Below are 25832 nucleotides of genomic sequence, written 5' to 3' on the forward strand. Positions count from 1 at the left end.
CATTCAAACGTGGCATAGTTTCTTCACTATTTGACAGCGCTATGTCTAATGCAGCAACCCCACTTACAAAAATAAGTGCGTTCCCGTTCACGGGGCACCGCGAGAGCCAACAGGTGGAAGACATCAAAGTACAATGACTCAATAGCAGTCTCCTTTGTATTTCTCAATTCACTCTTGTGGTACTTTAATGGTTCTTGTGGTGACGCATGAAGCCAAGTTTTTCCCCGCCACTGATGAGATATCTCGTCAAATAAAAAAAAGCTTCCCTGCCAATGACGAGTTTTTACGGCAATCCATATTTCTGCTATTATGCACTAGGTGGCGCTCTTATACAACTTATAAAACAGAAGCATCTACTGATCCAAAAGCAGTAAGTACTTTGTGTATGTTTTGAGGATCTCTCTGAATCTGATCTCTAACAAAAGTCCTTCACAAAAATGAAATGATCTCAGATTTTATTTAGTATTTTTGAAGTAACCTGCCCATTTGAGAGGTGATAAAAAGAGAACAAATGAAGATAGGATGAAACTTTCTTGTTTGAAAGCAGAGAGTTTTTTCTTTCATTTGATATACACTCACCTAAAGGATTATTAGGAACACCATACTAATTCTGCGTTTGACCCCCTTTCGCCTTTAGAACTGCCTTAATTCTACGTGGCATTGATTCAACGAGGTGCTGAAAGCATTCTTTAGAAATGTTGGCCCATATTTATATGATAGCATCTTGCAGTTGATGGAGATTTGTGGGATGCACATCCAGGGCACGAAGCTCCCGTTCCACCACATCCTAAAGATGCTCTATTGGGTTGAGATCTGGTGACTGTGGGGGCCATTTTAGTACAGTCAATTCATTGTCATGTTTAAGAAACCAATTTGAAATGATTCGAGCTTTGTGACATGGTGCATTATCCTGCTGGAAGTAGCCATCAGAGGATGAGTACATGGTGGTCATAAAGGGATGAACATGGTCAGAAACAATGCTCAGGTAGGCCGTGGCATTTAAAAGATGCCCAATCGGCCTAAAGTGTGCCAAGAAAACATCCCCCACACCATTACACCACCACCACCAGCCTGCACAGTGGTAACAAGGCATGATGGATCCATGATCTCATTCTGTTTACGCCAAATTCTCACTCTACAATCTGAATGTCTCCACAGAAATCAAGACTCATCAGACCAGGCAACATTTTTCCAGTCTTCAACTGTCCAATTTTGGTGAGCTTGTGCAAATTGTAGCCTCTTTTTCCTATTTGTAGTGGAGATGAGTGGTACCTGGTGCAGTCTTCTGCTGTTGTAGCCCATCCACCTCAAGTTTGTGCGTGTTGTGGCTTCACAAATGCTTTGCTGCATACCTCAGTTGTAACAAGTGGTTATTTCAGTCAAAGTTGCTCTTCTATCAGCTTGAATCAGTTGGCCCATTCTCCTCTGACCTCTAGCATCAAAAAGGCATTTTTTGCCCACAGGACTGCCACATACTGGATGTTTTTTCCTTTTTACACCATTTTTTGTAAACCCTAGAAATGGCTGTGCGTGAAAATCCCAGTAACTGAGCAGATTGTGAAATACTCAGACCGGCCCGTCTGGCACCAACAACCATGCCACGCTCAAAATTGCTTAAATCACCTTTCTTTCCCATTCTGACATTCAGTTTGTAGTTCAGGAGATTGTCTTGACCTAAGCATTGAAGCAAATGCCATGTAATTGGTTGATTAAATAATTGCATTAATGAGTAATTGAACAGGTGTTCCTAATAATCCTTTAGGTGAGTGTATTGTTTGTTTATATATTTAAAGAAGTACATTTTCTGGAATGCATTAAACTTTTGTGAAAATCATAAAAAATGTTGCCGCCTGCTTGCAACTTTTTAAAAAAACGCTGTCAGGGAAAGCGTTAAAGGGGTCCTTGATTATGACTTTACTTTTTAACTTCAGTTAGTGTGTAATGTTGCTGTTTGAGCATAAACAACATCTGCAAAGTTATTTCAAAGGGATTTTTCAAAAATCTGTAGCCTGTACTTTTTTGAAGTCTGTTGGTGTGTTCTTAAAGTAATACTGTAAGTATGATTCAAAAGCAGACTTCTTTGTATTTCTCAATACACTCTTGTGGTACTTTAATGGTTCTTGTGGTGACGCATGAAGCCAAACACCCAAATCATTTTTTTTAAGTTTTTCCTGTAATAATGTAAGTATTACTTTGCACTAAAAGGCATGATATTTTATTCCATTATATTAATATACATTATATCAAAGTTTTAGGTTACCTTTTAATGTTTCAATGTAACGTCCCACATTGTCCCACACAAACTTACGGCTTTTCCCATATTTGGTTTGTTGGTGACGATCACCCTATTTAATCCTGCAACCTTTATCGACATTTATTCATTGAAAAACTCATAAGGTCAGTTTCCCAGACAGGGTTTAGAATAATCTTGAACTAGGCCTTAGTTATATTGGGACATTTAGGTCATTTTTACAAACAAACCTTTAAAAAAAACAATACTGGTGTGCATTTTTAGACAAAACATGGCACTGAAATATGTCAGTGCAATATGTTTTTAAATTAAGGCAGCTCAAACATGCATTTTATCTGGAACTGGGATAAGCCCTGTCTGGGAAGCCTCTTATTGTTTTTGAGCAGATTCAATTTTTTTATATGTTATGTATCTTTAAAGGGATACTTCACCGATTTAGCATTCAGCTTTGTATCTGTAGAAACCCGGCAGTATTACTGAATGACCATGTTTCCCTCCCTCATTTCCCCCTGAGAGGAGAGATATCTGCATTTTGGTTCTGCAAAAAAGTCCTCCGATGATGTAATATGACGATTTTTGCATCATCGGAGGACTTTTTTGCAGAACCAAAATGCAGATATCTCTCCTCTCAGGGGGAAATGAGGGAGGGAAACATGGTCATTCAGTAATACTGCCGGGTTTCTACAGATACAAAGCTGAATGCTAAATCGGTGAAGTATCCCTTTAAGGCAGTTGGCTATTTTTTAGTATCTTGTAAGCTAACTACTACTTTAAAACATTGCTCGGTCATAGTTTAACTATTTATAACTATTTATGTTCAACGTTTTCAAGTTCTTCCTCATTGCTGACGTGACTTTATACTACTAACCTGTGTATTGCTGAACACCTGCTGAATGTTGTTGATAGGGCCACAGGGGACGCCTGTCCCTTCGAAGCGTCTTAGCCATTCCCCGGTCGTCTCATCCATGAACCTGAGGCAGGACAGAAGCTTGAATAATGGTTCGGAAAGGGACAAAAAAGAGGAGCAGGGACACGATAAAACAAAGTCATATGTGGCCACATCCTCTCCATGTCCCTTCAGGACAAGAACCCTTATTGAAATTCATACATACCCAGAAACCACCAACACCCACTGAAACATTTTACTTATTATGTCCACTGTGATTAAAGTTCATCTAGGCTTCTTTTCAAGTAAAATTGAAAAACATATAAAGTTTCTTGTATTAACATACTCTTAACACACAATGTTTTGACCTTTGGCGGCTGATGATAATTCACCCAGAATGGTTTATTTGATTTTTCTACAAAAAATTTGTGCATGGCAAACCCATTTTATGGGAGAACGGATTGCGGCTTCCTAAGGAAATGTTTTACTATGTCTATAGTCATTGATTTGACTTTTCATTTCGTAATGTGTATTTGTGAGTAAAATGAGGAAACCAATGAAATGAGACATGGCATGACATTAGTAGGGTGTGCCATATCAGAATGGAGCCTGAATGTGAGAGCATCATACTACAAAGCATACTACAGTAATGGCTTTGATTTAGCTATGATTGCTGTAAGATTTATTAAATGCAAGTTTACTAGCATTAAAGTATCAGTTACTATTCCCAAATATTAACATACATAGCTATATACAAGCAAGATATTAGGAGAAACTCTACAAGTACTCTAACCATTTGGCTCTTGCTTAACACTAAACAGCGCCACCTGTGACATCAGCCAAAAATAAAAGTCATTTCAGATTATGAGTTATGAAGACAAACAATCTGATAGATTAAACAGATGAATCATGCAGAATAAGAGCAGGCACATATTTTGGGTGTTTGACTCACCTCTCATATAAAATCTGCAGCAGCTCTTTGCGATGCTTAACTCTTAATGAGTTGCTTTTGTATTTCGGGCTGTCCGCCAGGCTGTCCAAGCTCAGGACCTTGGCAAACAGATGCATGTAACATGACATAACTGTTAGGAAATGTGAGGTCTTTCCATCAGTCAAAACAAATGTAAAATACGGCCGTTTTTGAAATGTACAAATAAAGCTTGGCTAGATTTATTAACGTGCGTTATGTTGTGCCTGCAATAAAAGTTCTCTGCTTACTTTGCACACTTTCATAAATTGTTGGTCATTACCCGCTGCCACAATCAAGTATCCATCTTTGGTCCTGAAACCCTGCAAACACAGTGATTTAATATATAATAAATATACAGACTCCTCTCAAAGCTAAACTGTGTAAGTAATAAAGAAAACATACACCAACTGCTAGAAGAAACAGGGTGACTATTACAAGCAAGTTAAATATAACTGCACAAGTTAACAATATTACACTTAAATCTGCATCAGGGTTCTTCCATTTAAAAGGACAGTTCACCCCAAACTGAACCATCTACGTTTTTAAACCTGAATTTCTTCGATCTCCAAAGCAAATTTAGAAATTATAAGTTATATAAACCCTATTTATATGTCCATGATCTCTACAGTATGTGACCAAAGTGAGTACACCCCTCACATTTCAGCAAATATTTTAGCATATCTTCTTAAGAGATACTACTGTAGAAATGAATTTAATGGATATATTTTAGGGTAGTCACTGTGCTCCTTTTATATCAGTATAGATTTACTGTCCTCTGAAAATAACATAATTGTAAAAATAGCTGGCAACAGAAGTCAGTACACCCTAAGTGGTAATAGATGTATATCGTTTAACCATGCAAAACCACTTGTCCTATTCATCATCTTTATGCATAATTACATTGTAACCCCAACCCTAACCAGTGATGCCACAGTTACTTTGAAAAAGTAATCTAATTACTGATTACTGATTACTCCTTTAAAAAGTAACTAAGTTACTTTACAGATTACTTGATTTTAAAATTAACTAAGTTAGATTACAAGTTACTTTGTTAGTTACATTCCAGTAGCTGCCAACACCCCCACTGCCTCAACATTAAAAATGACAACCGGTTTTGCCAACACTCACGTTATTGGAAGTGCATTTTAACAGTAACGTCAACAATATATCTCCTGACATTTTAAGTTGAACTGTTGTGTTTTAAAAAACTAAAATATATATATATATATAGTCTTTCTTGACTTCACTTAACATAAATAGGGGAGAGCAGGGGCCATTTTCAGAAAAACTTAATTTTAAAAGTTAATGTTTTAGACAGAGATTTATTTTTGCTGTGGTCAACAATTCACACGTGTGGTCTATCAAAACCAGCTGGAATTTTGAACAAATGTAAAACGACTTCTGTATAATTTCACTTTAAACAAGAGTAGTGAACTGTTACTTGACCTTGACAGCAGGGACGTAAGTAACACACAGGTGGGTCAAAAGTAACACAACAAAACATGATAGATTTTTGTGTTACACTTGTTTTTATTAAATATATATTACTATGACCTCTTTAATATGTAACTGCAAACTTATTTTGTCATTTATCTTTGTAAAAAATAATTAAATTACATTTTTATTTTAAATTTCAGTTTTATCAAATGTTTCAAAAGCAACCAACAGTACAAACTTAAATTGCTGAGACTAAACAAAAATTTCAATAGTTTGAACACTATGAAAATGAAATTAAATCAAATTAGAATAATATAATTTTTTTTTACATATTATACACACTTAGCAGCGGGACAAAACTAACAACTTTTACTTTTGACCCGACAGGATCTACTCACAAAATACTTTTATTTTGAAAAACTGAGAAGTCTTCAGGATGTTATATAGTAAATACCTTGTAGATTTATCAGTATTGTAACACATGAAACGAGAAACACAACGCGTTATAAGAAAAAAAGACCACTTTTGGAATTTACTTATCATGGTTGAAAACACAGTTCTGGATCTACACGTGGAAATCGGTGAGTAACGCACAGTGACTTGGATCAGTAACTTTAATCTGATTACTGGTTTGGAAATATTAACGCGTTAGATTACTCGTTACTAAAAAAAGTGGTCAAATTAGAGCAAAGCGTTACTAAGTAACGCGTTACCGGCATCACTGACCCTAACCCTATAGTATTGTATTAAATTATTATTATTCCATGGTCTGTTTGAATTCTTGATTCGGATTGGTTGGAAGTCCTGCAATAAAATTGTTTAATGTAATGCACAGATACCAGTCCGTTTGATTACTCAAACTTTAGTAACTATCATTTCTGTTATACTTGAAGTGATCTCTAATAGATGGCATATATCACACACAAAATTTTCACTCTCCGTACGTTATGTCTGCCTGTAAAAATAGTAAAATGAAAAATTTGTAATTGTAAAAATTACAATTCGGTCAAATATTGTGCTGCTAAGATCAATACAAGTTTTAAAGGACAAGTTCGGTATTTTACACTTAAAGCCCTGTTTCAGATTGTTTATGATGAAATAGAACGGTTTTGACTGAAATTTGGACATATGATGCTGGCCCGAGAATTTTCGGGTGTTTCTTGTATCACCTCCGACCTCTAGAATGGCTGTATAGGTGCACTGGAACAATCCTTCCTAAAATGCATTAAACTTTCGTTTACAAAGACGTGAAACTCACCGAGTGGTCAGGGGTGTTCACTGATATGCTTACACAAAAATCGCTGAAAAAGATGCTTTCCAACAGGTTTTATCGTAGTTTCTGTCCAACTCCATTGACTTGTATTAGATGTGCTGTGAGGTACGGTATTACTCCGCGCCGGGAACGTTGTTTCTATTCTTGCAATTGGCAAAGGCGGATTATCGCCATCAACTGGCTGGAGTGTCTATTATTCAAGCTCTCAGCGGAAGAATATACGGGTGTGAGGCGTTTGGAAAAAAACGTCCACAAGTTTACAACGAATGCTAAAACACCTGTTGGAAAGCATCTTTTGCAGCAATTTTGTGTGAGCATATCAGTGAACACCCCTGACCAGTCGGTGAGTTTCACATCTTTGTAAACGAAAGTTTAATGCATTTTAGGAAGGTTTGTTCCAGTGCACCTATACACCCATTATAGAGGTGGGGGGTGAAACAACGAAAATTCTCGGGCCAGCATCATATGTCCAAATTTCAGTCAAAACCGTTCTATTTCATCATAAACAATCTGAAAACAGGGCTTTAAGTGTAAAATATTGAACTTTAAAAAAACCGCTGGCGGGGAAATAGTTAAAATCCTTAAATGCACGCCAAGCTGTTGATTATTCCTTACATAGTCAGTACTTAAATGTATAATTACACAGTAACAAGAACTTCATATAATAAAGTGTAACCAATTTATTTATTATTTTACCATTTATAGTACTGTATATTATGTCATATTATATAATTTTTATGTACAGGTTATTAACTACATAGAGAAAGAGTAAATAATGGCAGAAAATTTGTGTCATGTGTGACAAATGATGCTACTTTACAGAAGTCTGCATCAAATATTGATGGTGTACTTTTTCAATATGTAAATCTTTCAGCAATAAAATCCAGGCCCACAATCAGTCTGACCCACACATTTTTCAGGTTGATCTTTGTAAATCCCTGCTTCAAGGGATATATATCAGGCTTAACCATCTATTCCTCTGAAACCCACTTTAGGCAAAACGCCTGCTGGTAAAAAGTAGCCAAACCAAGACTGCTAGTATCACACGACTTTCACTGTGAATTCATTCTTGTTTAGGTTCAAACGTCAAAGAGGTAGATCAAAAACAAATTCACAACTAACACACATAATACAACAGAAACAGGAAACGATCACAGACCAAAAACCGAGAAGCACCTCTGGGACTATCTTCCAATGCCAGTAAAGCCCCATTTGATGGGAATCAAATTGCTCAGTTTGTCAAACAAAATAATTCCCTCCATCTTGAGAAAGAAAAAAATCCATGCAGACAGAGCCGGAGTTCACCTAACGTGACAATCCCAGATGCGATCCATCAGCGTTCGTTGGGCAATCTGCGTGAGTAAATCAAGTCACTGCTAATTGTCTTTTGGCCACAACAGCACACCTCCGAACAAAGCATGTATTCATTGCTGTATCTTCTCTTAGCACAAGCTCTTTGGTCTATGTGTTTATTTTGGTGCCCCCCTGGCAGTACAATAGGGTTGAATGAGAAACAAAGTGCGCAGACCACAGTTAATGAGACAGTGTTTTGACAAAATGTAGCCCATCAGATTAAATGATTCGAAATGAATAAATCAAGCGTGGGTCACATGCCAAGGACAGAGTCCAGGAAGCAGCGGGAAAGCGAACACACACAGCAAACACAAATACACTCAAGAGTGTAGGTTCAGTTTTGACCCGCCACCGGGATGTTTTCAAACTTGTGTAAAGCACCCTGGGGTTCGATCGCTCGACGGCACTTGTGTTTGCAAAGATCTCGATGCTGATGAACCTCATGTCATTTTTTGTTGTGCATGGCCCAGAATTAACTCCAAACGACTTGGCGAATGAACTAAAATGGCTGTTGCACACAATGTCCAAAATTGACACTCACTAGGAGCCAATTTTGGGTAAACAACTTTGGAAAGCAAATAAATGGCCATTGGCCAGTATTAGGAATGGAAATGTAACATGTGGATAGAACTGCATATATGTATATCTGACTATACTGCTGTCTGGATGACACTTAAAGGTGCAATGTGTAACTTTTAGAAAGATCTCTTAACAGAAATGCGAAATAATTAGGGCTGTCAAAATTAACGCGTTAATAACGCGTTAACGCAAATTCATTTTAACGCCACTAATTTTATTAACGGAGATTAACGCAACGCGCAATTTCTGTTTGACCCTTGGTCCAGCCCATAGTTGAATGAAAAGAGACGCAGACAAATGTGACTCTCTCTAAATGAGTAAAAGGTTTTCATAGAAATAAGAACATTAAGCAAATCGTCTACCAAATCCAATGCTCTAAATGCTCATTGGACATCTGATATGATCTTTATTTATACGTCTGAGAGGTGTAACGTTACCGTCCTCCTAATGCATAATCTAATACAAAAATGCGTCTCAATTCATTTTGGTTTCGCTTTTATGCATGACTTAGAAAATAGACTGCAGGACTTGCTTGATGTTAAAAGAGTCATTAAGAGAGATAAAGTTCGGTACCTGATTAATGTTAAAGAGTTATTAAGAGCGACAAGACTCAGAAGCGATCCCCTCACGCTGACTGACTGATTGATATCTGAAGCGCGTGCACAGACGCGCGAGTGCGCGACCCGGATATATAGACATCTACACAAAATTTAAGTTTTACAAATATCTGTTTTGATAAGAATTCACGCAGGTAGGCTCTATAATCTGTTATGTTTTAAGTAAATGTTTAACTGTTGGGTAAAAATATCTGATGTATTAACATTATATTAGATCACTTAGATTTTAAGCAGTCTGTCTCAATGTCAATCAAACAAAAGGAAAAAAAGTTGAACATACATTGATGATGTTTTTGCTTTGTGTGTGCTAAATCTATTAGTTTTACCAGTGATTTTAAGGTATTGATGTGGTAATATAATGTATGGATGTGGAAATGTTTGTGGTAATTGGACTCTTTCAACTTCAAACACGTGTAGTTCTGTCATATTTTGTTATATTTCAACAAATCATGCATTGTTCTATGTTTTAATAGAGAATGTCAAAATATATATATATTTTTTTAATTTGCTAATTCCGACTCAACTTGCCAGCACAGGTCACAAATGATGCAGCAGCAAACAAAAATGGAGAAAGAAAAATCTTCTGAAAAGAAAATTCATATACAAAACAATGACCGGTGATTATGTTAAAATGTAAACAGGCTGTTGTTAACATACATTTGCATAAAGCATCTATATATGTATATATGATTATACAACAGTTCTTTCTGGTTCTCGAATCTGATTGGCTAAGAGCCATACGATATTGTGCTGATAACAGCACTGTAACCGCTTCACCTTTCGTATTATTCCGCCACCTAGTGAATGGAGGTCCTAAGCAGGCTCATCTCTGAATGGAAAAACACAGACGCGCTGTTTGAATCACGCTCCGTTTGTCTCATTAGTTGGCTCATAAATCAGTCTGTGAATCCCCAATCAGAAGTATTATTCCGTCAAAGATCAGCGCTCTTGGATGTTACGTTACAGTTAATGGGAGAAATGTCTTGTCACATCGTGTGGATTATTAACACTTGGAAAGAGGAATATAAACACTCGTTTTTTTTCTGGAGCTATATGTCTTATCAGAACGCGAAAACACCGTGAAACTGCAGGTAAGCACCGCAGCTTTTAAATGTGGACATTGATCATTTACTTTATCGTGACGTGACTATTAAAACATGTTATGAGATATCGCCACTGGTATATTTATAAGCAGCATGCAAAAACATATCTCTGACACTTATAAAAAACAGTTTTATATAGTACTGACAAGAACAAAGTTTAATAATAATAATCGAGTGCTCGTATCACGTTAAGAATAAATGAGAAAGCAATAGTAACGTTATACAAGTATAGTTTTATTAACTTTTACCTCGCGCCAAAACAATAACAACACAAAAGACACTAAATATGAATTAAAAAACAAATAATAGTTTAAACATGACACCAAATACTGCTGATTTGATCTCATTTTGACGATCATAAACAAACAAGGCCAACATGAGAGCCAGGGTATCTCTGTCAGAAATGTAGCCCAGAGAGGGCGGTGGTCAGCGGGGCGAGTGAACACTGATGTCCGCTCATGCTTTGGTTCTCATTCGTACCGAATCTCACTAAGCAAACGTTCAAACAGGCGCTATCTTTACTAATCGACTGCAGATTTAAATATAATACATATACATTCTCGACTGAACTAATCTTAAAACTACACTTTGTGACCAAGAAACGGTAATATAAAGTAACGGCTTTTCTGTCCATTGAGTTGTTATGAGCTTCAAAGCAGCCGAAAGTTTTACCTGTCATTCTGGCCGCCCTCAAATCCGTGGCGGAAGAAGTAGTTCTCAAACAAAGAGGCTTTTAAAATAACTCCGTTGTTGTTTTCTAGTTTTCGTTTTTCAAACGTGTGCCGTCGAACTGTTGTATAAAAGCAATATCGCTCTCGGAGTCGTGTGATATAGCTCTATATCATCACGGCTGTGATTAGGCCAGAGGCACGAGGCCGCAGTGCCGTCGAACTGTTGTATAAAAGCAATATCGCTCTCGGAGTCGTGTGATATAGCTCTATATCATCACGGCTGTGATTGCCTCCGGCACTCGGCCTGCGGCCTCGTGCCTCTGGCCTAATCACAGCCGTGATGATATAGAGCTATATCACACTCCTACTCGAGCGATATTGCTTAATTAGAATATTAAAAACCTGAAAAGTGTTAAATTAGGGTAAATTTAGAATGGATAAAAATGTGCGATTAATTTGCGATTAATCGCAGTTAACTCATGAAATCATGCGATTAATCTAGATTAATTTTTTTAATCTATTGACAGCCCTAGAAATAATCGACATAACTATATCATCAGTAGTGTATAAAGACCTTACAGAATGAACTCTATTGTTATTATAACCTAAGATTGGGTCCCCTTACATTTAAGTCGGCGTCATGTTTCTACAGTAGCCCTAAATGGACAAAATGCTCTACAGAGCTTGTTTCATACCTACGTTGTCTCAGATGATGATATGTTCGTCCTGTGGCAGCTACCGTAGCTTCTCTATACATTTCGAAATTGAGGAGTAAGCCATTGGTTGCAAAAAAAAAACCCCACACTGGACCTTTGCAGATATTTTATGATCGTTTTTACAAACATTGAGTTTGAAAAAGTTTGAAACATTTAAGGATAATGATGGCAAGTGAGTCATACTGATTTTGATCTGTTATATTCAGGGCTTTGGGTTGGGGGTGACTTTCATTTAAAAAAGGCTCACAGTTTCCTGCATGACAGACTCTAATAAGCATGCATTACGTTACATTTACATTTATTTGACAGACACTTTTGTCCAAAGTACATTTAAGGTGTAGTGGACATTTTTCATAAGCGTGTGTGTTCTCTGATGATCTTTTGTGATGCTAATGCTATGCTCTACCAAATGAGCTACAGTAACACTAATGCATTACCACCTTGTTGTAAAGGTAGGTTATCTAATTTGATTCAGAAACATTTTTTGTTATGCTAGTTAAGAGTCTCGTCACATCCTGATAGCAATCACTATGTTAAGTTGTTTAAATGTATTTGTAGAAATTTATGTCATCTGTGAAAGGCGTAGGACCAAAAAATGTTCAACCAATCATAGATCTCGGTCCGAACGGACGTTGCCTTTTTTGTCCCTCATCCGTATGCGTAATTTGAATGCCATCGCGCAGCTTCTTCACACAGACACCATGCGTCATTGGTCCGTTCACGTGCGCTTACCTCCCGTCTGTAAACACTTTACTTTACTTTGCTCGGCGCACAAACTATTTTGCCGTCGTTAAATTAGCAAAAGTGGCATTGGACACGCCCATTTAGACCGCGCACCATGCGCTTTAGACAATGCGCTTAGATCGTCAAAATAGGGCCCACAAAATCCAACCTTATATTATTTTAATCACTGTCTTGTTACCTAAAACATAACACCATTTCGAAACATGTCAGCAACTCCTAGTTACTTATACCTGGGATTGAAAACATTTTTACGCAGCCGGGTTAGTTTTAACAGAGTGTTACAATGAAGCCTCAGGTATACAATGATAATAAAATGAAAACAATCTAAATACTATTCATCAAAATGACAAATGTTAATACAAAATCAGGGGACATAACTCACACTAATTAGTTTTTGTCTTAATTGTGCAGCCCTTTAAAAAAAATGTTTTTTGTGCTTAAAACAAGGATGGTTAGATGAAGGATCATGGATGGATGAATGTGTTGATATCTATAAATTATAAGCAGATATTTTAACAATATCCACCTTTAGCATATAGACAGAATTTTTTTGAATTATTTGTGTTTTCTAGCAAATGTTACAACAAACCTCTGTTTACCACCTATGGGGTACGTTGTAACATTTGCACTACTCTCACTCTTGGTGTAATTGTACGATAACGGTAGGTCCCACAAATAAACTTTAAGTGTTCATATGTAGCAGAGTTGTGTGTGTTGATTGTGTAAAAAATTATTCATTTAACTTAAATATTTTTTTAATAATAAAACCAAAGCCAAAAAGCGTTACTTTGTGCCTCGCTGTCCCCTACCCCCTGAAAAAGGTATTCTGTGTTGATATGGGGTACAGAACCAATTTAGTCCGACTTCTCAACGTTCCCAAATAGATCCTCACATAAGACACAACAATTAGCAGACCCTAACTGGGCCCAAATCTGAAAGTAACCGTTTTCAGTTTTGATTAAGTGCTGGCAAAGACCTGAAGCCCTCGGGTGACCCTGGGGAAACGGAGACGTGAAGAAAGTTCTCACGAAAGACAAAGCGCCCTATGGTTTATCCATCCCATTATTCATTACATTTTATTATATAAATAACCTGTGAGTTTGGACACGACATCCCAACCGAGTGTTGCAAGCAGGCCAAATGCCAAAATTATAAGATGAAGCAGCCGAAACAAGCCGTTTGTTAATCGAAAAGCGCATTTTCACAGAGCAGATAGGCTTGCTTTGGGAATGTATTGCCTCTGAGTAAATAAACACGGCGAAAAATAAATAATTTAGAAAGACGTAAACCATTTCCAGGACTTCAATGAAACACAGCCGCATTTTTTTATCACTCGGGCAAAAGGGTGTCTTTTATTAAAGCTGTGCTTGAACTCGGTAATGGTTTAAGGCTTTGGCTGAACCCCACGTCCATGCGGTTTTCCTGACTGTTTCCCAAGACCGTTCTAGTTTCATATAAGTCAAACTATCCTACGTTTAGCTAATGAAGGTTATCATGCAGCTATATTAAACAAACTAAACAAGATAACATGCTTTTATCTTAATTCTAAACACCTAAGATCATCTGTTCTCACCTTCACTCCTATTGACAACCACTGTAATGCCACTACAAACACGAGGCGTCATATTAAAGCGATTAGATTGGGAATATTTCATTAAGTTTTGGTCTCTGTGTTGGATTAGCGGTTAAAGTAATGATTTTAAGAGTTAAAGGTCTAGCGATTTGACATACAGCGTGGCATGTAACAGTATGGATAGCTTTGTTTGGTCTGGCCAGCTTTCTTGGACAATGCAGAGATATCAGAAGTTACACCGCTAGAGCGAGTTTTTTGGCAAGCGTCTGTCCGCAGAGAGTCTCTCGGCTAGACTAATGCAACACAGCCCCACTGTGGCTGAGAGATAGTGTGCTTTGAATCAATATCTGATCTGTTTTCCAAGAGTGAGGAAATGGCACACATTTCAATGATGATTCCCTGCAAGCATTTAAGGACAATGCAAACCCAAAACGCTATTTTTTACATTGTCACTTTACTACATAAAATTACATAAAATCATCCTACGTAATGCAGGGAACTACACTAACCTTTTCCACTGGTGGCACTTGCGCTACCAACTTTTTCAGTTACTGGCGCAAAATATGATTTGGTCGCACATATTTTTTTCAAGTTATATTAAGGCGCTCTGGATAATAATGAACAATAATGAAACTGTATTGCATACAGATATGCTTTTTATTTTACTTGCCATCTTTTAAACCACATGCCGCCTTGTTTTCTTAAACGTTGCAGTCAGTGTTTCCCACAGATCTGAAATTTACTTGGTGGTGGTAACCGGTAAAAAGGGCAATCATTACCCACTGACAAATAATGGTCTACTATACATATGACGAAGAACTAATAATGTGTGACACAACACAATACTTTGATTTATTAAAAATTAATATTAATTTCACATTATATTTCATTAATCTAAACACTCCAAACTTTCTTTGCCATTAACAAACTGACACTGTTTGTCAAAGCACCACGAAAACACTTACTGTTTTTGCACTGATATATGAAGCAATTAGGCCCCTTTTATCAAACTCAATATAATACAATACTATGTATAGTATATTAATAGACAGTGCAGGTCTATAGATTATAAATGTGACTGATGTTATGACTGATGTTATAATGGTAATAATTTCTATTAAATAGGCACTTTTACTGCTTCTGCTCTATCTTTCTTTTTCTCTCTTGCCGATTTAAAAAGCTTAATCCACTTATTATTTCAATAATATTATTCCACTTATTTTATTTTCAAATCTACTTGCTGTCCCGGTGACAAACTTTACATTGCTTTGCTCGTTTAGTGCAATGGGCTTGACATTAGCACTGCTTTTTTGCTACAATCTGTGCAAACTTAATATGGATATGGTTTTAGAAAAGATATGGTTTATTAATAATAAGATTATTAAAAACATGTGAGAAAGAAAACGCAGCGCGTGGTCGTAACAAGAACCATCGCCATAGAAACCGAAGGCACGCTAAACTGCACTCGAGCTTTAGCGGTAGCGCTCATGGCTGTTTTCCGATCGACTCGGGTTATAAACTCAATATTAATCAGACTTGGGACCCAAAGTAATTAAACTAGGACCTAACCGGACCTGACAGACCATTTCAAATATAAACCCGGAACCATACGGGTCCCGCGTCCTCAGTGAAGAAAGACCTCTGAAGAAACATGGAAGACACTGAGCTTGCGTCGCACCCAATTCATTGAGAAACAGCTGAGCACGCAAACGCACACTGATAGGGAGAGACACGACGTGCTTTCACGCAAAATGAAGCCAACGTGTTGATGGCTCAGAGCACGTTATAAAACGTATTCTTAAAATCCACATTTATGTTTTAATAAATGCTCTTAGTAAATCATAGCATATTGTCTAAAACATTAGGTAGCACATTTGCGACCCATTAAAAATTAGGGTCGCAACGGCAGTTCAAAAGGTCGCATATGCGACCATTTTGGTCGCAGTGTAGCTCCCTGTAATGTAAAGAACAATCTGTGAAAATATAACCTTGATATCTTAAATATTTACTGACTAAGAAGGGCTGGGCGATAAACCGGTAGACATGATTATCCGGTAGAAATTTGTCAACCGGTAGAGATTTTGGACTATCGTCTCTATTGAGGTTACGTGTCCACGTCACGCTCCTGTGCGCGTGGTAACATAAACGTAACGTTTGTACACGTATTTAAGCACCGCAGGTTTAAAACAAGTTATTTTAAGCCATTGAAACACAAACAACAGATCTATATGCGTGCGCTCTTTCTGTCTGTGAGGAGCGCGCAAGTCGCGCAACCACTGCTCATAAGCATTTTTCACGCTTTATTGGCCTTAAATACATATATGCGTCAAAATTCTCATCTTTGCAAGTATCCTTATAAACACGACCATTTAGAGCTTAAGGAAAAGTGAACAGCCAAAAGATAAATGCATGTGTAACAGTATATTAGATCCGGTCTTAGAGGGGAAGTTACCTAATTTTGCTCCTGTCTGTCACTCATGTTTATCAAACAGCATTAAAAGAAAATCTCTCACTGCTCTTTTGACTAAATCCCTTTTCTACCTACAAAAAAAAAATATATATATATATATATATATATATATATATATATATATATATATATATATATATATATATATATATATATATATATATATATATATATATATATATATATATATATATATATATATTAGGGCTGTCAAAAGATTAATCGCGATTAATCGCATCCAAAATAAAAGTTTGTGTTAACATAACAAATGTGTGTGTACGGTGTATAATTATTATTCATATATAAAAACACACCCAATTATGTATATATTTAAGAAAAATTGATTATATTTATATATAAAATATTTATATTCATATATAATATAAATTATATAAATGTATATACATTATTTAAATGCAAATATTTCTTAAATATATACCTGAATGTGTCGGTATTTATATATACATAATATTTAGACACAGTACACACACATATGTTATGTAAACACAAACTTTTATTTTGGATGCGATTAATCGCGATTAATCTTTTGACAGCCCTAATATATATATATGAAGAGTTTGGTTCCAAAACGCAATAAATCCATTTTGACATTCACAACTTTCACATAGCATCTTTAGGTTATAAAAACATAAAAAATTCAAATCCATAACTTGATTTTCAAAGATTTATTATAAAAACGAATTCTTTTTTCCACAAAATGCAATAAATCTATGACAGTTTTTTATTTCAAAATGCTATAAATCTATTAAATCAATGTATAAATGTGCATTCATCTTTACCATTTTATATTCATTTAGTTGACTAGTGGTACAATGATTAAAAAAATAAACATTAATGGCATTAACCAAAACACTTACTTTGTTATATTAAGAACACTGTCATTGCTGCGGTTACTTGACGTCGTCTCTTTACATTTTCACAGCGATCAGCTGTAAAATGTTTTGGTCCTGCTCGATTTTCGTTGACTTTGAGTAAAATTATGGAAAGTTTTTCATAAGATCCTCTGGGGTCAATGTTTTAGCATGAGAAGCTTGATGCTGTCGGGAGAACAAGCACCCGAGTGCCTCTTGCGGAAATTATTAGATGTTGATGGCTTACGTTTCTTTCCTGTCACAGAAAACCATCACAGGTTTAGCGATGCAATTAAAGTATTATTTTGTTTTGTTTGTTGATCACGAAGTACAAAGTAGATGAGGAAAACTAGGACTCCGTGTACTCAGCGCGCCGTCATTGTTTGTTTACATTGCGTGACTGGTGGACTGTAATTTCAGGAATGGATTTATTGTGTTCTGTAAAAAAGGAGGAGTGGCGTTTATCGCATTTTGGGAAAAAAGGGAGAAAAGATGACAGAATAACACGGCGGATATTGGATTTTGCGTAAAATTAAGAATTTACTGTTAACTACTGACCTGATATAATGCTGATTTTGGCAGTAACTTATTTTTTTCAAAAATGGCATTTATCGCGTTTTGGAACCAAACTCTTCATATATATATATATATTCTTTTTTTTTTTTTTTTTTTTTTACATAAATAATTATTTATATTCATTCGTTTATCATTGACTGTTTATCTTCAGAGAGCTTGAGTTTTGTTTGTTCTTATCTACTTTTTATGCTTGTATAAGTTTTTTGTGATAATTATGAACATTTCTATGGTATTAAAAATTTTAATAACAGAAAAACCTTATTAAAACATAAAAAACCTCTACCGTTATACATATCGTTATCATGATATAAAATGAATCATATTGTGATACATATATACATATACGTCTGCCTAATGCTGCGTTTACACCAACCGCGGTAGAGGCATGAAGCGCGAGTGTTTTCAATGTTAAGTTAATGTGAAGACGCGTAGATGTTCCGCGAATGTTTTCGCCTCATTCGCGCGTCTAGGTCACGCGAAAGGCGCAAATTGAGCATTGTGTGCTGTATACGTGAATGGTGCTTTTTGTGCATTTTGTGTTTGACAAAAATTGGCGGCTGCCGAGTTGAAAAATTTGAACTTCGGTAGAAATTTTGCGCCGCGTTAACCAATCAGGAGCCTGCTTGCTGCTGTGGAGGCAGCCCTGCTCGGAGTCATTCAACCTGAAGAAATGCTTGATTTTGTCCGTAAGCAGTCACCCGGAGCTATACGACACAAGTTCTTATTTCTATAGAGCAGACAGGAATAAAAAGGACCTCAATTGGAAGAGTGTCAGTGAGGACATTGGGCAACCTGGTAAGTTGTAATACACATTTCACTTTTGAGTCACGTGACATTTATCGACCCGCAACGTTTATTTTCCCCCTATAGTAAGGTTAGCAAATACAAACCAGTAACTCTCTCGATAAATGCACAATCAACATCAGTCATCTTGCAAACAGACAACCACATAGCACTTGCCCCTCCCACAAGAAGCGGATTTTGCCTCTGACGGGCGTCAAATTTTCTGTGCGTCTACTCCGCTCTACACGCGCGAATGCTTTCAAACTGTTCAAGCGGCAGACTAGACGCGGTAGACGCGATTCTGACGCCTGAAACGCGGTTGGTGTAAACACACCATAAGATGTTACTCTCTGTTTTTTGCTATGGATGGTTGCCATTTCATTATAGGTAAATGCTCACTAATTCAATACTAATTTGTTTTATTTGTGTGCAATACAAAAGCACATTTTTTGCCTCATATGCACATTGTACAAAAATCCAACAGTCCCTAGCGGGAGTCATAAAACGTTTTTAAAATTTATGAACTTTCTTTGAGATCACGGTGACACTGGTTAGAGGTTTCCTCAAGCCTGATTTATCCATTTCCGCAGTGAACCAAATCATAGTACAGAGCTCTGGTTAACCAGCATGCTGTTTCTTTATTCTGTGGACACAGGCCATCTGTGCAAAACACAAAACATCTCATCCTTAACCCAAACCACAGCTCTCTTTATACCCCAGACAGGGGTGCAAGGAAGCAACAGCGAGTCAATACATGTACAACATGTGACGTTGTCAGTCCACATAAATGATTGCGTTAAGATTTCTAGTAAAAATATCTGCTAAACTCAATTTAGGAGCGAGTTTTTCTAGATTTGGCGAGGCATTTTGTGTGGGTCTCAGATACTGTGCACCCTAGATATGGCTTGGATCTCTCTTTCAATACTATTGAAAAAGATGAGCCTCTTTCCATAATGTAAAATAATCACTTTTGTCCAAGGATTAAATAGTGGCAGGTGGGTTACACCCCTAATACACTGTCAGAAAATAAGGTACAAAAGCTGTAATTGGGAAAAATGTCCTAATATGTATCATTTAAGAACAGATATGTAGGTACGAGTATGTAACTTTAGCCCTTTTCATACAGAGATTATGGAAAATACACGGAAAATGCGTCCGGGATCGTTTGATTTTTGGATCATTCACAGTGATTTTCCCCAATCTGTGAGGCATTCACTCACATAACGTAAAGACATGTGACATATTTTTCCAATAGTTTGCTAATTATCTGTGATTTCTCTCTCTCGAGAAACCACGCGTGTGCACTAGGTCTGCTTACGCGTTTGCGTTCACACCTCTCTGCGAATTTTATAGAAATTTTCTGGGAAAGTTCTGTGTGAATGAGGTTTTGAGGTCTTAATATCCATCCTTTAGGTACAAAGATGTACCTTCTGAAAGGTTACCATGAAGGTTTCGTATCTTATTTTGTTGATGGCTTGAAATAAACTAACCCTTTATATGAAGTTAAGTAAGGGACAATGTATAGACAGCCGTTTGTTATTGCAGAATAAAGCCCCGACAGTGTGATCAGGACACGACACAAAGCGGAGGGTCTGGTACCACATTGAAGGGGCTAATTTCTAGTGTTGGGGAAGTTATTTTTAAAAGTAATGCATTATAATATTAAGTTACTCTCAAAAAAGTAACTAATTGCGTTACTTAGTTTACTTTTCATGGAAAGTAATGCTTATGTTACTTTTTAGTTCTGTTGCGTTACTTTTTCTTGGCTGAGGCTTGATCTCTTTCAGGCCTTGCAGGTGTTTTTATGACTGAAAAGTTCTGCATTCAGAAATTGCATTTAATCACAAAAAAATGCCGAGCTTTGGCCTGCCATCTCAGTTTCTGACTCAAACTGTCCCCACACAGGTGCGTACACGTAGAGTGCATAATGTGACTATGTTTAGTTTAATTCAGTACATTATTTTTAATCAAATTAATTAAACTAAAAAAGTAACTTGCATTACTTTTTTGAAAAAATAATTGAAATATTAATGTGTACATTTAAAAAGTAATGCGTTACTTTACTTGTTACTTTAGAAAAGTAATATTATTACGTAATGTACGTTACTTGTAATGTGCTACCTCCAACACTGCTAATTTCGCGAAACCACCTGCTTAACATTATCCTGCTTATTACAAGGCTATTTACCTCATAAGTTAACTCTTTCCCAGACATTGACGAGATATCTCGTCAATCAAGAGAAAACGCTTCCCCGCCAATGACGAGTATGTCCGTCTTTCCGCAATACCGCTATTATCCACTAGGTGGCGCCCTTCTGCAACTTTTTAAAACCGGAAGTATTCCCCTGTGGCAAGCTGCTGCATGTCCGTGTCTGTTTTAAAGATCGCTCTGAATGGCATCTCTATGAAAAGTCCGTCACAAAAATGGAATTATCTTAGCTTTTTGCTCAAAATGTGGTGTTTTTGCAGAAACCTACCCATATTCAAAAGCTGATTACAAAAGAACTACTAAAGGTAGGATGAAACGTTTTTTTTTTTTTGTTTGAAAGCAGAGGGTCTGTTCTTTCATTTGGTATATTGTATGTTTATATATTTGAAGAAGAACATTTTCTGGAAGGCATTAAACTTTTGTGAAAATCATGAAAAACGCTGGCGCTGGCTGGCAACTTTTTAAAAAAACGCTGGCGGTGAAAGAGTTAAGGAACATTAAATATTTAATTTGCTCACTTTTAACGACTGCAGAGTTTCTGCAAGGAAAATTTGTTTACTTAAGATAAGAAAAGATGTTCAAATGTCAGAAACACACTATTTGGTTTAATCGTTTGTAAATATAATGTCATGTATGTTATTAAAATACATATTTATATTTAATTTTGTGTAATATTAAACTGTACCTGTCAAAATGATCTGCAGCTTTCGGGATACTGTGTGTTATTAGTTTTGAGTGGTTGTTATCTGGGAATAACATACCTTGCAATGTTGCAACTGGCCAATCAGAATCAAGCATTCCAACGAGCCATGTATTAAACAGTAATAAGTACCAGTAACAAATGATTGAAGTATTCAGCAAATAAATGAAAACACGTTAATTAGCATTCAATGATGTCATACTTAATGAAAAAAGTATTATATTTTTTTCCATTTAAATCCATTTAACATTTAACTTATTTTATATATTTTTTTCCTTTTTCCAATAACTTTAATTATTTATATAAATAATTATTACTTTTTATAATGTTTTCCCAATCATTGACGATGGAAAAACAATAATATTTGGACCATAAAAATAATTTGGAACAAAATAATTGTATATAAAAGAATATATTTATTCACTTATTTTTATTTTATTAAACTACTGTAGTAAAATAGTCAACTCTCCAAATTTATGTAAAGTGTGTTAAAAAACATATTTTATTTTAATAGCTACCCATTCTTGCTTATATTGCAGATCTGTACACAAAACTATGTGGGGGACACACATAGACACAATTTAAATTTGTCTACACTAATTTCAAGCATTCAACCATAAGCCATCAGATTAAAAGGTTTTAAGGATCACTGGAGCATAAAGTCACTCAGGGGCATCCAAACTTTTGACTAGTAGTGTATTTAAGCCTACCTACGTACAGTATTAGCGGCTGCCTTTAAAAAAGAAATCATCCGTGAGATGTATTGTATTGCATAAATGTCTTTGCGGATGAATTACCTTTAGTTCAAGATCTTAAAGCCATCTGATTCATCTTAACAAAAGCCCAAAATATATGAAAATATAATACAAAAATGAATTTCCTTTTTCTGAGGTTTTGTTTGATGGCAAAACAGATCAGATCGTCCTCAGAGGGCAACAGTATAAAAGGACCTAATCTGAGAATTGTGCCGTCCCACCACTAAACAATTCAGCACACCACACAACAGACTGGGGGAATTACATGTGTCTCTGCTGTAACTGTGTCAAACCCATTCAAGCTTAAGGCTCTTTTGTTTTGTTTTACTGGAAATAACAAGGTCCAGGTAACAAAGAGCAGTCATTGAACCCAACAAACACACGAGCCATATTAGAGAGACCATTAGAAATAGTGGAATCAGATGCTTTTAGGATTGAGTATGTATTTTCATTTCCCTAATACTGTACAGACACAACTGTTATCAGTTTAGCACTCATTGATAGTGATTTTATCGTAGGGCTTATAACCACCAAACGCTTTCAACTCTCATTTCCTTTCCTCGAAACAGTGGGATCAAATGTCATCCCTTTAAAACCAAATAAAATGGTCATTTATGTCTATCTACACTCTTTGCATTGAACCGGCATCTATAAAATAAGCGTGCACATAGGGAGATTTGAATGCATTGACTTTCTGCCGTCTGTGTGCATTAACTTCACTGTATCTCCAGATGGGAGTTGGTTTGACCTCACAACATACTTGACTCATCAACTCACCACGAGGTTAAGTGCAAGTCAGGTAAAGAGACCAGCACACGCAGGTCAGTGAGGACTTATGCCACCAGATGAGCATGGACAGAGACAAATCTGCACTTAATAATAAACATTTCTGCCTGATAGGGGTCTTGAGGTACTAATGAGAGTTGGCATGTAGCCTAGACACTGAGGTACCAGGTTTGTTGGGGCAAAACTCAATATCCTGAATGAAACAGATGCCACAAAAAGCTCAGATCTGTTGAGGAGAAGGCAAATCAAATTTTGGGTGGGAGTTTTGAATAAACCAGTGAACAAAATCATAAAACTTTGTTCATTTACATGAATGCATTGTTCAGACGCTTTTATACGAAGCGATAAATATCCTTTATTTTGTTGTTTTTTAAAGGGGACATTTCACAAGACTTTTTTAAGATGTCAAATAAATGTTTGATGTCCCCAGAGTATGTATGTGAAGTTCTAGCTCAAAATATCATATAGATAATTTATTATAGCAAAAATATACCACGGGTCTGTTGAATGCTGTATTCTGATTGGCTGAGAAATGTTCCATGGGTATGCATTAATTTCTGATAACCGCACACCTAACTTGTCAAATGTCTTAAAAATAGGCACCAGAGCAATGTTTGTGGTAACCGTGGTATAAGAGGAATATTTGGCTCCGGTCCTTTGAATTATTTGAAAATAATGCACTCTCGCGGGTGTGCATTATTTTCTTATAATTCAATGGCCCGTCATCAATTATTCCTTACTAAAAGGAGACATATTATGAAAATCTGACTTTTTCCATGTTTAAGTGCTATAATTGGGTCCCCAGTGCTTCTATCAACCTAAAAATGTGAAAAAGATCAACCCAGTAACTTAGTTTTGGTTAACCATTCTCTGCAAGCATGTGAAAAAATAGGTCATTGAAATTTGGCTCCCCTTGTGATGTCAGAAGGGGATAATTCCACCCCTTAACATGCACTATCCAACAACGGCACTGCCATTTAGTGCAGAGATCAGCTCTTTTGCATATAAAAGGACACAGCCAAAACGGCACATTTTTGCTCACACCTACAAAGTGGCAATTTGAACATGTTATAATAAATGATCTATATGGTATTTTGAGCTAAAACTTCACATATGTACTCTGCGGACACCAAAGATTTATTTTACATCTTAAAAAAAGTCTTGTTAAATGTCCCCTTTAAAATTGCCACTTTGTAGGTGTGAGCAAAAATGTGGCGTTTTTGGGTGTGTCCTTTAAAATGCAAATTAGTTGATCTCTGCACTAAATGGCAGTGCCGTTGTTAGATAGTACAGATTAAGGGACAGTATTATCCCCTTCTGACATCACAAGGGGAGCCAAATTTCAATTATCTATTTTTTCACATGCTTGCAGAGAATGGTTTACCCAAACTAAGTTACTGGGTTGATCTCTTTTTCACATTTTCTAGGTCGTTAGAAGCATTGGGAACCAATTATAGCACTTAAACGTGGAAAAAAAATCATGATATTGTCGCTGTCCGATGAAAACCATGTATGTCCATTTTGCCGATTTTGAGATTTTTCGACGGATTGAATGTCCAGGTTCATTTCCGTATACAGTATGCTTCACATATCTAAATGGCCAATGAAAAGTTGTGAAATCACGTCATCTGATTTTCACGTATATCCATTTGGTGTCAAAGCTGTCAATCACGCCGCGTATCTCCCGCCTGTGAAGCATCTCGCCGGTCTCGTAAAGTTTTATTGAAGCTCAGCACTGGATAGCCGAATAAACATAGCCTGGTGAGACAATGACTTTCCTTCATCAAGGTAAACATTTTCCCCTGACGCCAGACGTACGTCTAGGAGTGACAAAATTACGGTAGGACTGTGCAAACAAAGTATCTGTCTAACATTACTATGTCAGTGTATTGATTCATTGTCCCTTCATAGTTTGCAAGAGACATTTAATGAATTTATAATTAATATTAAATAAACTAAGCGTATTTAATAAACTAAGTCGTAGGCTATTTAATAAACTGAGCTTATTCATCTGTCAATATAAAACGTGACTTGGCCATTCTAATTAATGATCGGAAGAACGCGTATCCACCACTGTTACTGTAAAATATGCACGTATGTCCATTTAAACTCAATGTTGGTAAAATGTGGATTATATCATTACACTGGCAAGAATATGGTTACACGTAAAGATGCCGTACCAAGTATGACAACGCTACATTCAACTGCTTTTGAAATACAGTGTTTTTTTCACTTCCTGAAAAGTAACTGTTTTGGACATACGCGAGTTTCATCGGGCAGCGACGATATGTCCCCTTTAGTGTTACGCAACATTTTTGCACTGATGTCAGACACTTTATTAATTTATTATGAATAATATGATTTGCAGCTATGCAGTATAATTAGGATTTTTGCAGAATTGATGCCTACCCACATACTTTGGAGTAAATTGTTAAAAAATGTCTTATTTTTCAGAAAACTTTGTGCTCCAAAACTTTTTTTTTGAAATTTGATTATGCAGCTTTGGAC

The 25832-nt window shown here is 36.4% G+C and overlaps 1 protein-coding gene across 3 annotated transcripts in view; it reads right to left on the reverse strand.

Annotated features, from left to right (window-relative positions):
• Nucleotides 1-25832, reverse strand: part of sugct (succinyl-CoA:glutarate-CoA transferase) — a 171099-nt gene that overhangs the window by 107734 nt on the left and 37533 nt on the right. For all 3 annotated transcript variants that reach the window (XM_055181748.2, XM_055181747.2, XM_055181749.2), the window contains exons 10-12: nucleotides 4356-4427; nucleotides 4090-4187; nucleotides 3120-3222 (exon numbers count right to left, since the gene is read on the reverse strand). In XM_055181748.2, the coding sequence (XP_055037723.1) occupies nucleotides 3120-3222; nucleotides 4090-4187; nucleotides 4356-4427 (273 nt within the window). The remainder of the gene's footprint in view (nucleotides 1-3119; nucleotides 3223-4089; nucleotides 4188-4355; nucleotides 4428-25832) is intronic.

The sequence above is a fragment of the Misgurnus anguillicaudatus genome, chromosome 25 (assembly GCF_027580225.2).
Source record: "Misgurnus anguillicaudatus chromosome 25, ASM2758022v2, whole genome shotgun sequence".
Lineage (NCBI taxonomy): Eukaryota > Metazoa > Chordata > Actinopteri > Cypriniformes > Cobitidae > Misgurnus > Misgurnus anguillicaudatus.